The 16,242-nt window shown below is 35.6% G+C and overlaps 1 protein-coding gene across 1 annotated transcript in view; it reads left to right on the top strand.

The window, feature by feature from the left end:
* LOC113232433 (xenotropic and polytropic retrovirus receptor 1) overlaps positions 1-15,932 on the top strand; it is a 30,916-nt gene extending 14,984 nt beyond the window's left edge. Inside the window, exons 5-10 of the mRNA XM_026467158.1 lie at positions 1,267-1,637; positions 2,345-2,492; positions 4,449-4,643; positions 12,323-12,495; positions 13,106-13,239; positions 14,941-15,932. Of these exons, the coding sequence (XP_026322943.1) occupies positions 1,267-1,637; positions 2,345-2,492; positions 4,449-4,643; positions 12,323-12,495; positions 13,106-13,239; positions 14,941-15,214 (1,295 nt within the window). The 3' untranslated portion in view covers positions 15,215-15,932. The remainder of the gene's footprint in view (positions 1-1,266; positions 1,638-2,344; positions 2,493-4,448; positions 4,644-12,322; positions 12,496-13,105; positions 13,240-14,940) is intronic.
* Positions 15,933-16,242: the final 310 nt, after the last annotated feature.

Raw genomic sequence — 16,242 nt, 5'->3', positions numbered from 1 at the left:
TAAAAAATATTTAAAACAAATGCAGCTATTTGCACGATATAACTTTCATTGAGTTGTGAAGTAGCAAATTAGTTTATTTCCATTTTTATTAGAAAGGTGTGATTTAAATCGCATGTTTTCGACAAATAGATACTGAAACAATGCAATTAAACACCCTACACATTTAAAGAAATAAATTACTTAGATTTCCGTGGTTATACAGCTTTAGCTGTATCCCGCACACGTTGCAATTAGAGGTGGGCGTGGGCGAACGAAAAGCGCATAAAAAAGTTTGCTTTTTAAAAAAGCACAGCACGCTTTTCAACATTACGCTATTTAAGCGTAAGCCTTAACAACTTTCTTATATTTCAAGTCCCGCCATCTATGGTTCCTAAACAAATTAATTCATCAATGGGAACAATAATTTTATTAATAAAAATAAATTCCTGTTTTACAAATAAACTATATTTTCTTTTTTATGTGTTGCGCGGTAACTCCATAACCGATTTTGATGATTCATTTTCTGTTTAAAAGGGGGTACCTCAATAGTGGTCCCATTTATTTTGAAGAAAATATTCCACCTCCAAGTTTACCACAAACTAGGAGATGAATCCGCGAAAACTCGCGCACTTTCCGGTAACCGATTTCAATACAACTTGGCAAAGCGATTCTTCCACGAACTTTTGAGGTCTGTTTTTTTAGTACTCTGTACTAAGGTTAATACGTACAACGTAAAACGTATCAATACACATGCTGTTGATGTGCCTTTTGAAAATAAATAAATAAAAGCTTTCATAGATTTCTCACAGGTGGTGCTACGGCAAAAAAGCCGTCAAAATCAAAGACAAAGAAAGATCCGTAACAAAACGCATAGAGAAATTCGTAAGGCCTGCTGCTCGATCTGTAGCTCAGTCGATGGAGCGGTTGCCTTAGATTAGCAAAACGGACACAGGTTCAAGTCCTGTCAGATCGAAAGAATTTTTCTGTGTTCGATCTTTGTATTAATAATTAATATTTTTTTGTTTAATTAAATTTTTATTGAATTGATATTCAATTATTTTTTGTGAAATTACTCCACTAGTTTGTTATAATTATTAATACAAAGATCGAACACTCAGAAAAAATTCCTTCGATCCGGTCGGATTCGAACCGTTCTTGCATACCGAGCCAGACGCTATACCAACTAAGCCACGGAACGAACCAACGGACCTCACGAATTTTTCTATGTGCTTGCGCCGTGTCTTTGTACTTGGTCTTTCAACGTTCAAATTTTTTTGTTTGTTTCAGCCCTCTTCCACGAACGTGGCGCAGAAAACTTAAAGACAGCGTTTAGACTCTACAGGGGACCCTTTTTACTAGTTGAATTTATATTTTTAATAGGAATCAATATTTACGGATGGAGATCGTCCGGTGTTAATCATGTACTTATATTCGAATTGGATCCAAGAAACCACCTTTCAGAGCAACATTTGATGGAAATGGCCGCCATTTTTGGCGTTGTATGGGCATTGAGCATTTTGAGTTTTATATACAGCGCAAGCCTCAGTATACCACCCTTCGTGAACCCTTTGGTGTTAGTTATTATTATGGTGGTGTTCATTATTAACCCGTTAAAAGTGTTCAGACACGAAGCTAGATTTTGGTTTATGAGGATATGTGTGAGTATTGTTTTATTTATATTCTATGGTTCGCCTCTTAGATCATTTCGCATTCGTACGAAGCGCTTTGCTTCTTTCCTAAGGACCAAAGAGTAACATAATATTACAAAGGAATGGAAGGTGTCTGTATCTTTATTTCTCCAAAACTACAATTCGCACCCTTGGTGTAATAATGCCACATCTACAAAATGACAACCGTTCTGGAAAGAGGCTTAAATACCTAACATAATAATACATTAATATTAAAATTTAGGGTATACAGTATATTATGTTGTGAGTAAAAGGTACTGCGCGCGTGACTTTTTTGAAGTTTCGCGCCCTGTGACGGACATCCATTATTGGAGCGAGCGAAACGCACGTCAATGCAGTCTGCGAGCCTTTCTTCTGCTTGCTCTTTTCGAAAACGTTCATCCATGACAAGGAAGAGGTTAGGAAAACCCTGACAAAGGTTGTTATGCACTTACACAAATAAAAACAAATAAAATTTTTAAATACATGCTGACTTGTCATTCATGCAGAAAGAAGAAAATGAAATAGGTTCTCATCACCACACACTCTCAATGTTGACGCATGTCGTACTGCATTTGTGAAAATGAGTGCGAAATTTCAGTAATTGTGGAAGAAAAAATAGAACTCTGTTGCATCCCTACCCGAAACTCCCCCAATATCGGTGTAATCTTTTGTTTTAATCCTTAAAACAATTGCAGGGTCGCATCCTGGCGGCTCCGTTTATCCCCGTGACCTTCGCAGACTTCTGGCTGGCCGATCAATGGAACTCCTTCGCGGCCGCATTCTTGGACTTCCATTACCTCGCTGCATTTTATATCGCAGGAGGCGATTGGTACACGACAACTGGTGAGTAAACTAATCTTGATGTCCGTGATGAAGTTCAACATAATATGACTCTGTGCAATTAATATGATGTTACACTGGTGATTTTGTTACGATTTAGTCCTCAGACAAGACCTCAAATGGCTTTAGTTGATTCCGCATAAAAGTGAAAATGTTGAATCAATTCACTTTGGAAGAAAATATAGTCAAATTGAGGATATTCACAGATTACGGTGTAATAATACGACTCACAAAAAACACAAACTTATCTCAAAATTTTACAACAAAACCGCTGTGGTCAATAGGTACTTTACATATACCAATAATTATTTTTATTATATCAACTGAACTAAATAGACCACGTATAGCATAGGTTCCCAAACTTTTTGGCTCACCGCCCACTTAGGCAAGATAATAAAATTTCAACGCCCACCCCCACAAAAAATAATTGACAACAATAGGTCAATGGACAACACGTATTTTTCATATTAACTTAACACTAAAAAATCATAAGGAAATAAATTATATTATGTAGTGCAGTTTACATAGATAATTCAGGTTTTTTCGAATGTGACAGCATCAACCCCCTGGACAGCATCAATACCTCCCGATTACTTCCGAGGCCCCTACCGGCCCCCTAGGACTCTTCAGCGCCTACTGGGGGGACCACTTTGGGAAACTATGACGTATACTATACGACATACATTTTTCAAATGGCTTTCAATTCGTTTGAAAAAAAATAAATTCTGAAATAAAGCCAGTGTTCCTGCGCAATAGAACCGATTCAGTACGGGAAAAAAATGAATTCGAGCTGAGATAGTATCGACTCTTAAAGGTTCGCTGTGGTAAAATTAGTTCGTATTAATCTTACCCATTCGAATAAACTATAATATAGAAATGCCAACTTATTTGCCCGCCCCTGATGGCGGTAAAAGCGATAGTAGCTCAATGGGAGAACGATTGCACTTCAATTAAGAAGTCAAATTTTCGAATCCCTATGCATGCATATATGACTTTTGCTTTATAAGTTGCGTACATTTGTGAATAATTAGCAAAGACCTGCTAAAGGATAACATCGCGACGAATGCTCGTTGAAGAAAGTTCACCACCCTTAGAATCCTCAAAGCCCATTGGGCCAGCTGGTGTAGTATCACAGTAGAATAAGACATGTATGGTAACTCCGTACAAACGTAGCGGCTTGTACATGTGTGCATTGCACAGCGCGGACCGTCACACGCGCCATTCATTATACAATTTAGGCGTTCACTTGGTGTTTCAAAAATAACATCAAATAATAAACGTGATTATATCGATTTTTTAGGTTTTCACGATTATTACACATAGGAAATGAAACTATTTTTTCAAGTGAGTCAGCCCTGACCATGGGACTTGTACGGGACCCGAAACGTTGATATGTTTGGAAAAAAAAGAAATATACGCGATCATAGATTAGATCCCAAAAAATAGTTTCGTTTCCTAAATAGACCTTGTGTTCGTGGTTGTTTCAATAATAGTGTTTCAAATTGAGAATTGTTCAGCATATCATACCTATTTCATAATCATTTTCCCATAATCGAGATACAAATCAGCGATTCTGGGGGTCTACTGCCGTCCTCCATCCGACAGCCGTCTTCCATCCGACAGCCGTCCGAAACAATTACTGTCATATGAGTAATACTTGGATGTTGGACGGAGAACGGGATTAGACCCCCAAGTAATATCAATACGCAAGTTTTACATTTAATAATGGCAATTTCAATATGGCACGGGAAAACTTTAATGAGCACCTTATTTTTTTCAAATGATGTTTACAACCTGTGGGTATAACTAAAACATTAATGTTGTGACAACCCTAGGCTTCGAGGGAACATAGGCATTTGCCCTAGGTACTTGTGTTAATATTATACTATGGTACCATCGCCTAAAACTTTAAAGAAGAATACAAGGGGTTTACAGCGTAGTACATGTTTTTTTTTTCAGATACATTCGAATTAACGCGCTGGTTTATAATAACACGCGGTTTAGTAAATATAATACCAGCTTGGACGCGTTTCTGGCAATGTCTGCGTCGGTACCGCGACAGTCGAGATGTGTTCCCGCATTTAGTCAACGCCGGGAAGTACTCCACCACACTGTTCGTTGTTCTATTTGCTACATTACGGACACTACACAAAGGTACGTTGCCGGTAATGCAGTTATACAATAAGTACCTCCTTCCCTATACTACTATCTTATTACCACAAATGTTGTCAGTTTTAACAGTTGTTTCAAGTTAAGGGTACCCCCCGCACCGACTGAGTAAACAATAGCCGCTTATTCTATTGATATATTAAAATAGTATTTGCAACTAAAATTGAGTGTAGTGTACATAAACTAATATTTTGTATTAAGAAGTGTAAGCGGAAGTGTTATCCTCGAAATCCTAAACACCAAAATCGAGAAAAGTGATAATCCGTTATGCAACAATACACCGATATCAAATGTTGTGAAATGCTATAGGCGTATCTGCAGTGGTTATTAAACACATCAAAATAAAGAAAGGCCTTGACCTACGGGATTAAAAGGTAAGCAGATGCCCAAAATACACTGACTAGTTGTAATATAACCTAACAGCTGTGCAAATCGTTGTTGTCATCCATATTAGACAAATCAAAAATTGTCTATAGCGCCATCTAGCGGTGAATAGTGGTACTCTTATTCGAAGAATCGAAACCTATCACAGAACCAGTAAGCTTCAGCTTCCTCCCGTAAGATGGCGATATCGTGTGCAGGCTGTCGTCAAAAAATAAATAGTAAACTCTTTCTAAAATGCTATGAATGCAAAGATAATTATGATTTGGAATGTGCTAACGTTCCAGAAAAGAGATTTTTTAACACTATGACCAAAGAACACAAGAGCTGTTGGAAGTGTCCATTATGTCGTGCCAAAAAGCCAAAAACCGATAATAATAATACCCCGGTGCGGCAATATCATCAGACAGACCCTTCTTCTTCTTCTTCCTTGCAACTAAATAATCAAGAAAACGTGACATTGAGGACAAAGCGAAAAGAACACCGATCACTGGATTCGTCTAATGAAGAAGATTCCATGAGCTTAGAGGGTGATACCCTAATACCTGACTCCCCACAAATACAAACATATAACGAGAGTCATGATAACAATGTATCTCAAAAACCACCTAGGAATCTTGATGAGACAATAACCATCGAAAAATTCTCTCTTTTATTACAAAAAAACAATGACGAGATTGTCAAAAAACTTAAGAATTTAATACACGAGCAAATAGCATCAGTTGTACAAAAATGGGAAGAAAACTTTAAAAAAAGTACTCAAACTATTTCTCTAGAACAGTCAAAAATTAAAAAAGATATAGCCACTCTAGACAGCAGAATAAAAACACTAACTGAAAGATGCTCTGAACTACAAGCTGAAAATGAAAATATGCAAAAAGAAATGAGTAAACTACTAGAAACCCACATCACCCCTGCAATATATGAAACTTCCCGTAAATCATTCGTCCTCCATGGACTACAGGAACAACATTGGGAAAATGAAGAGGATGTAGAAAATAGAATCATAAATATTTTCCACGATGTTCTAAACATAAATCTTACAGGCTATATAGAACAGATATCTTATATTGGTAACAAAAAGAGTTATAGAAGACCTATTAAAGTAGAACTAATTAGTAAAAAGATGAGCACGTATATAGTAGAAAATTCAATATATTTTAAAGACGCGGGCTTAAGCGTAACAGAATACCTGAGTAAGACAGCGCTAAAAGAGCGGAAGAACTTGAAACAGGCTCTATATGAGGCTAGGAAAAACGGACACTATGCTGTTATAAGAAATGGTAAATTGTTTGTGGATCCCAAAAATAACAAAGAGAAGATATATTCCCAAGAAAACAACCACCATAATGTAGAGACCTCTAAAATAAGAATCAATAATTCTTTTTTTCGAGACTGACTTTTGTATCTTGTACCAAAACATGAGGAGCATATATAATAAAGTACACCTACTAGAACATTTATTACAGGAAAAAAAGGATATACAAGTAATATGCATTACCGAGACGTGGTTGAATGAAGAAAAGTTAAGATTAATACAAGTTAATAATTTTAATATAGAGTCAAATTTTTGCCGGAAAAATCACACGGGTGGTGGTGTATGTATTTTTATAAAAAAATGTATTGAGTGTTTCGAGAGATTGGACATTAAATCATTGTCATTAGAGACAATTGTTGAGGTATGTGCAATTGAAGTACCTAAGGCTAATTTATTGATTGTAAATTTGTATTGGCCTAATGGTAACCAAACAAAAAAGGAAACAGAAGATTTTTACACACGTTTGGAGAAACTTTTAAAATTACTATATATTAAAGACTGTAAAAAAGACATAATTATCGGTGGTGATTTTAATGTTAATTTTCTATCAAATGACAATACCAAAAAAACCCTTTCAGACCTTATGTTAGTATACAATTTTCGTCAAATGGTAAAAGAACCTACACGAGTTACATCACATAGTGCAACTTGTATTGACGTCATATTTACAAATTTTTCAAACAAAAACACCCTAATTAACGTACAAGACTTAGGTCTATCTGACCACAAAGGAGTTTTTATATCAACTCCCCTTTTTACGCCAAAAATAAATTTCTTTTTCAAAACAAAGCGAAACTTTACCGAAACAAATATGATGAAATTCAAATGTACATTGCAGACAATAAATTGGAATGAAATCTTTGACGCTAGTAGTGACATAGACGAAAACTATATCAAATTTAATGACATACTCCAAAAAATACTGAATAATTGTATACCTAAGAAACTAGTTAAGATATACGTCAAATCAAAGAAAACCTACATTACACCAGGACTAAAAATATCTTGCCGTAACAAACGATTACTTAAACTATTTATATCTCAGACTAAAAGCAAAATATTGAGAAACTATTATAAAACATATTGCAAAATACTTAAAAGAGCGGTGTTCAAATCTAGAAAACTTAATAACATTAGACATTTTGAGAAGTCATGTAATAAAATTAGAACCACATGGAGAATTATAAATAATGAAACAAACAAAATTCCCTCTATAAATAAAAATGTTGAACTTAAAATGAATAACCAACAAATATTAAAAGAGCCGAAAGGAATTGCTAATTTATTCAATAGTTTTTTCGCTTCAGTTGGAAATATACATACTGACAGCCAACAAAAAAATCCCCTTAAAAATATACTAGAGAACACATTTTTCCTAAAAGAACCTAACGAAAAGGAAGTAAAACAAATCATACAAAACTTAAAAAATAAATCTTCAATGGGTATAGATGAAATACCTCCTACTTTGATTAAAAAATGTACACATGAGCTGATAACACCCTATACGAAGCTCATAGGTCAATCATTCACTGAAGGCCAGTTCCCAGATATGTTAAAAATATCATTAATTAAACCTATATACAAAAAAAAAGGCGATCCCACAGATCCAAACAGTTATCGTCCCATTGCATTGCTACCAACTTCGGCAAAGATATTTGAAGCAGCGATGGCAAATCGCCTTTACGCGTTCTATGAAAAATTCTTTGTATTCCATAAAAACCAACATGGTTTCAGACAAAAGCATTCCACGACTTTAGCCATCTATGAATATGTCCAAAAAATTCTTGACGCGATAAACAATAGCAAATACGCAGTAGGTCTTCTATTGGATATGAGCAAAGCGTACGATAGAGTTCGCCACAGTACGCTATTGGATAAATTGTATGAAACAGGTATTAGAGGTACAACGCACAAATGGTTTAAATCTTACTTCGAAAATCGGAAACAATATGTAGAAATGGAAAATACTAACTTTAATACGGGCAGGATAGAAAATATCAGGTCTGAAGAAGTATCAATGAAGGGCTCTATCCCACAGGGTAGCGTATTGGGATGTATATTATTTCTGATCTACATAAATGACTTCCCCCATGAACTGGATGACCAATGTACTCTCTTCGCGGATGATATATCAGTTATTGTACCATGTTCTAACACTAATGAATTAAATAATAAACTGGATTTCATATTGGACAAAATTCACAATTGGCTTGAATGTAATAACTTAAAATTAAACCTAAATAAGACTAAACTAATTCAATTTAAGCCTTCCCAAAAAATTCCTTTACCTTTAAACTATAATTACAATAAACAAAAATTAACTGCTGTTGACACTGCAACTCTATTGGGATTAGACCTCGACACAAACATGGACTGGAAATCGTTCGTCCGTAATCTGACAAATAAGTTGTCATCGTTCACATACGCCCTACGTCACTTAAAGCGTGTTACTGACTTTAAATCTGCCCTCGCAGCGTACTATGCATACTGTCACTCAAGATTATCTTATGGCGTCATTATATGGGGAAACTCAACTAACGTTAACGATGTATTTGTAGTACAGAAAAAGTGTGTTAGGATACTGACGAGTAGTGAACGGACAGACTCTTGTAAACCCCTCTTTAAAAAACTAGGTATATTAACTTTAACAGATATATACATATTCGAGTCGTGCAAATTTGTTAGAAACCATCCAACTTCATTTACTCCAAAAACCGGGAATAAGCGCAACAATAGAGACCTTCATCAGCTACAAGTACAATTTTCTAAATTAAAATTAGTTTGTTCAGGACCTCAAAGTATGGTAACCAAAGTATATAATCACATACCAACTGATTTAAAAGAAACGAAAGACTTTAAAATTTTCTCTAAACGTTTAAAGGAATTTCTATTAAATAAAAATTATTATAGTGTTAAGGAATTTCTCGAGGACGAAATGTAATTTAAAATGTTTCAATATCTGTTATCTATTATATGAACAAATTTATTTAGCTTTATAATAGTTTTATGCAATTATTATTTTTACTATTATTTGACAATTTTGTAATAATGGTACCCTCACAAACTTGCTGTGCCCTTATAGGGTGTCACATGTACATTTAAAACCTACTGTACCTAGATTAATATAAGTGTGACAATGCAATAAACGAAATAAATAAATAAATAAATAAATAAATAAATTACTTTTTGTTGCCGGTAAACATTCAAAAGGCGCCATTGACATTCCGCGGAACGGAATGGACGCGGATATTTATAGTTATAGCCATTGAGCTACTAACAAATGGTCGTCAGGTCCAATACAAAAACCACGAAAAAAATGTCCGAAGTTAACCTATACAAACGTAGTGACATGTAACGAAATATAATAAAAACTAAGATATTTAATTTAAATTGTAACGTCATTGCAGTACTGCCTAATTTAGCTTGCAACAATTTAAAGAGCCCGAAAGCACCATATTCAGCTTCTACTGGAAGCTTAACAAAATGCACCATAATGCCTGTATTGTAAATATCAATTAATTTTTATGAATATTATTATGTCAAATTTTGTAAAAATTCACTTCAAGAAATAATAAAGAGTATTAATAAATTACAAAATATTACAAATGTGAAAATAAGCGTGTACTATAAGAAATGTACCAAAATTCCAACTAAACGTAATTTTGATGCTTCTCACAAAGGCAATATTAACTGTTGATTTGTAATATTCCTAAAAAAATACATTTGATAATATGAAAATTCGAAGTAGCGTTATTTCGGGCAAATGTATTTTCTGACCTCTGATACGTAATCCCAAGGCGTAAAACGTCAACAACAACAAATTGTTAGTTATTGCTAACATTCAATAGAAAATCATTTTAAAATATGATTAAAATCCAAGCGACTCTATAGTTTCTTTGTTCTAAATATTTGAATCGCTTATGATTCGAACAATTGAAAGTGACCTAGAAGTTTATATAAGATTCTTGAAATTGACGTAAAAGGGTCTCTTTCCATTTTTTGCGCATGCAATGTGCAGAAAAAGGACAGTTAGCTATTTGATTGTTTTGTTTGCTTTTGTAATTTATATTTTCGATTCATTCATATATAAATTAATTACTATACAACTGCACAAAATAACCTTTTAAATGATAACTATGATAACACAATATATTTGTTTAGTGAAAATATGATACAAAATCCTGTTTTAACACTTTACTGCAGTAATTTTTACAAGTTCTTATTATATAGCATGATTGACAACCGCGCCGTCAGTCGAATAAACGAAGACTGTTGCGCGATTGACGCTCTGTATACGATTTTAACGCCCTATAGGTGCGCACACTTTTTAGCGCGAACCCGACGTCGTCCATTTGTTAGTAGGTCAATGACTATAGCACATTGAACTTTATATCAAAATTGTGTAACGTACAAACTAGAAACGAGCCAAAAAACAACTCGCGCGTCTTCTGGAGAATTCTCGGGCTATCTCGACAATTCCCGCAAATGCCGTATTAAAGTGCTAAGCTTAAAGTGTTAAGCAATTTCGTTACAAAAATTCGCTTTCATTCTCTTTCGAGGCAATGTAAATTGAGCCTAACAAACATTTGTAGATACGAAATTGCATTATGCCGGTCAGAAAAAGCTATACGACCATGAAATAAGGGCGAAAAAGACGTCGTTTTCTCGTCGGCGCGGCGATCTGAACGAAAGGGCGTTATTTTCGCTCTTGTAGCAAAAAATTAAACATATAATTACTGTGTTTAAATTACTGACTTAAATCCTTGCGGCATGCCCATGTGATATTATTTAGAAAAAAACATGTTACATCTGGTTTAGTCTGTTAAAGTACGTAAAAGCTTATTATGCACACGGCATATTTTATACGCGCCGACAACGCGTTTACGGCGCCTTAAACGCGCTGCAGACGCACTGTAGTGAATTGATACAAACTCGCAGAAATATCGCGTTGCAAACAAGAAGCTTATATATTGTATATGTATACTCTTTTCTACGCACCGTCTAGCATGTCGTTCTGACTTATACGTAGTATAACGCAGTTGCGAAGACGCGACGCGGACAAAACGCCCGTGTGGCATCTCCCTAAAATTACCCGTGTGCATAAGCTCTAATATTTCAATATTTGTATGCCTATTGTTTGGCCGGACACAGTGAAACTATCCGGCCGGTTTCGAACCGACGTCTTCTAGTATACCGTGCCAAACGCTATACCAACTAAGCCACGGAACGAACCAGCGGACCTCACGAATTTCTCTATGTGCTTGCATCGTATCTTTGTATTTCGTTTTTCAACGACTTTTTAGCCGTAGATCGAAGGAATATTTTCTGAGTCTTCGATCTTTGTATTAATAATTATAACAAACTAGTGAAGTAATTTCACATAAAAATAATTGAATATCAATTCAATAGAAATTTAAATACAATGAATAGCGACGTCTCTAGCCGGGGCTGGTAGCTGTAAAGGGATCTAAGTGGGTGACGAATAACATAGATTTCCCATAGATGACGCTACGGCTAAAAAGTCCACAAAAAAGCACATAGAGAAATTCGTGAGGTCCGCTGTTTCGTTTCGAGACTTAGTTGGTATAGCGTCTGCCACGGTATATTAGAAGACGTCGGTTCGAATCCGGCCGGATCGAAGGAATTTTTTCTCGGTGTTCGATCTTTGTATTAATAATTATAACAAACTAGTGGAGTAATTTCACACAATAACAATTGAATATCAATTCAATAAAATTTTAAACAGTGTAACTGTATTAATTTTGTACATGTCGGCTTCTATACGACCAGTATTTTCACAAATAAATTAATTATAAATTCAAATTCATTTATTCAGATAACTATAAATTGCATGGACATATGATAAAGCTATTTTTGACCGGCTAATCGATTTCGCATTAATAACTATGGTGACTCCGTTATGAGACCTCAGTGAGTACGACTTGCAAATAAAAAATGTTTTCAGACAGCTACTCCGGCCTATACGACAACCCGTACGTGTACGCGTGGATCATCTGTTCAGTGATATCGTCGTTGTACACGTATACGTGGGACGTTAAGATGGACTGGGGGTTATTTTCGTGCGGGCCTAATGCCGAGAACAAGTTTTTAAGAGAGGAAATTGTGTATAACACAGGGGTAAGTGACATCATTTAAAAAATGGCTTAGACTACATTTTAGTGGCGAATGTGGATGGAATGACAAAGTAGAAAAAGAATGCAGGTAGCGAAAAAGATGCCAATAATTCACGGTCGTAGCAAATAACAGACCATAGTAAATAGAGTAAAAAAGACAGCAGCAGTACAGCTCCAGCTCCTTGTGAAAGAGTTCGTCCAGGGAAGTACTGCCGCCAAGCAGTAATGTGAGCATTACTGCGTTCCGGATGTGAAGCGTAAGGTACATGGAATTTGCCAACTTTATGTCTCAGGGTGATGGGTACAGTGGCAGTCTTTGCAAACCAACGACCACTCGAATGAAAACTCGTCGGATCAAATCCGTGTACGTACGACACAACACGACATTTGTGAATGGTTAGTAGCAATAGACTAACGGCAAAGGGAAACATGATGAAACCTGCCCGTTAAAGAATGCTATGGAAAAATGTCAAAGAAGAAGTCCCCAAACAGTAATGAGCTAGAGTGGCAAATCATGGCCTAAACCCTCTGTTCAAAGGACACTTGTGCCCCGCAAACAATACAAAGGCACCTTAAAAGAAAAAATAGATAATAATAATAACCTTTTGTTACAGTTTTACTACTTCGCGATAGTGGAAGACTTATTGCTTCGATTTGCGTGGTCGTTCTCTTTCCTGTTAAGCGACAACTTGCAAATTGCCAGTGGGGAGACCATGACGTCTATACTGGCCCCGTTGGAAGTTTTCAGGTGATACAATTATAACATTTATATATGACCTTGATGCATATTAGCTAGCTAGCACTATGGGCGCTAGATGTGATCATGATAAAGAATGTCTCTACCTCATAACTGCTTTGAGTTTCGTTTAAAATCAGGGGTCAATCAACTTTTTTACTAACACTGCTGTGCATAAGGCTCAATATACATTTCTGCGGAACGGAGTAGAAATTCAATCAGATTAAAAAATCAATTCAATTGAAATCAATTGCAATTGATTTTAATTGCAATTAAATTAATTGCAATTAATTTTTTTAGTTGTTCTAAGAAACAATGAAACTAACAATTAAAACCGACAGTACCGAATAAAAGTGTCATTACGAATATGGGTTTGGGGGTCAGTTGGGGGGTCGGTTGGATGGTCGGTTGGGGGGTCGGTTGGGGTACCGGTTGGGGGGCCGGTTGGGGTACCGGTTGGGGGGCCGGTTGGGGGGCGGGTGGGGGGACCGGTTGAGGGGCCGGTTGGGGCGCGGTCAGGGGTGAGTGACCCACCCCCAAACCCAACCCACCCACACACCCGCTCACCCACCTACTCACCCGCTCACCCACCTACTCACCCGCTCACCCACCTACTCACCCGCTCACCCACCTACTCACCCTACCACCTAAGCCACGCCCTAACCCACCCGCTGACCCATCCCCTAATCCACCACTAACACGCTGTTTTTTTTGGCCCGTATCTAGTTTGTACGTTGCTGTAGTTACAAAATACGCTTCCATTTCGTTCCGCAGTAATGTAATTGATGCTAAATGTGTAAATAAAATTTTTAAATCGCTTAACATTTTGATAATTATTTCTTTATTCATAATTGAATATCATGGTGGTGAAACTTCCCGACATTCGATAAAACCTTAATTACAATTTAAAATAATAATATTTTTTATGTGTACAGAAAATACTTTCATAGTTATTAGTTTCATAGTTATACTTTCATAGGCACGGCAAAGAAGTTGTTAAAATTTTTATAATTTAAAAAATTGCCAATTTGGCTGTAGTCTAAATCATGGACCATTAACTCACGAGGACTGCTAATCGCGACACAAGAAAGCGTAGTTAGTCATTTAGTAACGCACTGGTACACCAGATGTCGCGAAGAGTACCAAATAGCTATTTTTCTATTTTATTTTTAAATAACTAAAGTTCTACATTGACGAGCTACAATTTATGAAAGCTACTCTAACTTGTGTATACTTCGTTTCAACCAATTTTAAACAAAAAGTAAAGAAACAAGTCACTGACCCGACTTCATTATTTAAAAATTAATTATTAATTAATGATTAATTAAAAAATAACCTCACTTTTTGACCACCATTTTTCAAATACGATTTTGGATGTCATTCAAATGAATATTGCTGAAAATAGTGATGAGCTATAAAGTCAAAATGTTCGAAATCTACGTGAAAGTGTCGATTTATTGAGTGATTGCTTTGGAAATTCAACCAAACCATTTTGTTTAATGGATTGTAAAATGGTTGGAACAGACTATACATTTATATAATTAAATTACCTCCACATCATCAGCCTGTTGTTGCCAAAAAGGGCCTGCCACTAATAGTAAATAATCTTTCCAGCTTTTTCTCTGTCTTCCGCATCTGCGTTTGTTTTCTCTTAAAAAGGCCAATTTAATGTATGATGACCTTTTAACTAAACGATTTTTTACTTTATTTTAGACGTTTCATCTGGAACTTCTTCCGTCTAGAAAACGAGCACTTAAACAACTGCGGTCAATTCAGAGCCGTCAGAGACATATCAGTAGCGCCTCTCGACTCCTCCGATCAAGCGGACATCATAAAGATGATGGATCACCCCGATGGGGTAGTTACCAGGTTAACAAAGAAAAAGAACGAAAAAAAGAAAAAAGACAATGACCGCAAGCCTTTGCTTAAGAAGGAGTCCATCCAGGATTTGCAACTCGAGCTTGACCTATCTTCCAAAATGCTATAATTTTGGATAGTATACCGTCACAAAACCTCCGAAAAACTGCACTATTGCCATCTCTTTCACACACCAAGATAATTTGTAATATGTTATCTCTGTTATACGTAGAAGACAACAATGTATCTTTAAACTGAAATAACGTCAATATTATTAATTACTGCTTTGAAGATACGAGAATCTAATTTCGCTTTAATTTGTCTGTATAAAAAACTAGAATGTTGTCATTTCTTCGAAAATTTACTATATTGCCATCTCTTTCTCACCTAGGAAAAACGCCAATATTGTTATTCCTTTCAATAATCATCATGGCGTCTATCCAGAGCATGTATTGTTTGATCTGTCTTCATAAGAATCCTCTAATACCATGTATAAACTAATTCTTCATAACTTAATAATATAAACTCAATTCTCTATTTTTGTAACACATAAAGGAAGCTTCAATGTTGTCATCCCTTTCCCACTTGAAGAAATTTAAATGTTGCCTTCCTTCAGTATTTGTATATCGAAAGTGAAGGCTAGTAGGAAAACACAAACATTGATATCAAAATTCAGTACAGAATGTTGTCTTCTCTTTCACACGTAGCGAATTCTATATTCTTAACAAACTGAAAAACTATAACTTTGTTGTCCTTTTCACACTTGTTGTATAAGCTCGATATGTGTAATTATAAAATGCGTACGTAACCTGTGATACCCGTTATGCTATACGATAGTAATTATTCCAATTATATTTATACATTAGATGTGATCAATATTAATAAACGATTGATTTTGATTTAAAGTTTGATTTCTTAATATAGACAAGGGTCCGTAGGCTGAAGCATGGCTATATACAGCGTTATTAGTAATATAGTAATAACGTCACAGGACGATATCACTAACATCTTTGTTCCGTGACTTTTAATAATTAATCATATTTTACTATCGTACAAAAATAAAAACTTCAATGGATCTATTGGGCTTTGATGCGCCGAACCGGCTGGAATTGTCCTACTTGTCTTAATTATGTAATAAAAATAATAAAATATATTTAT

This window comes from Hyposmocoma kahamanoa, unplaced genomic scaffold, assembly GCF_003589595.1.
Source record: "Hyposmocoma kahamanoa isolate Upper Pololo Valley unplaced genomic scaffold, ASM358959v1 76, whole genome shotgun sequence".
In the NCBI taxonomy this organism is placed as follows: Eukaryota; Metazoa; Arthropoda; class Insecta; order Lepidoptera; family Cosmopterigidae; genus Hyposmocoma; species Hyposmocoma kahamanoa.
This window is presented reverse-complemented; position numbering and strand designations above follow the sequence as displayed.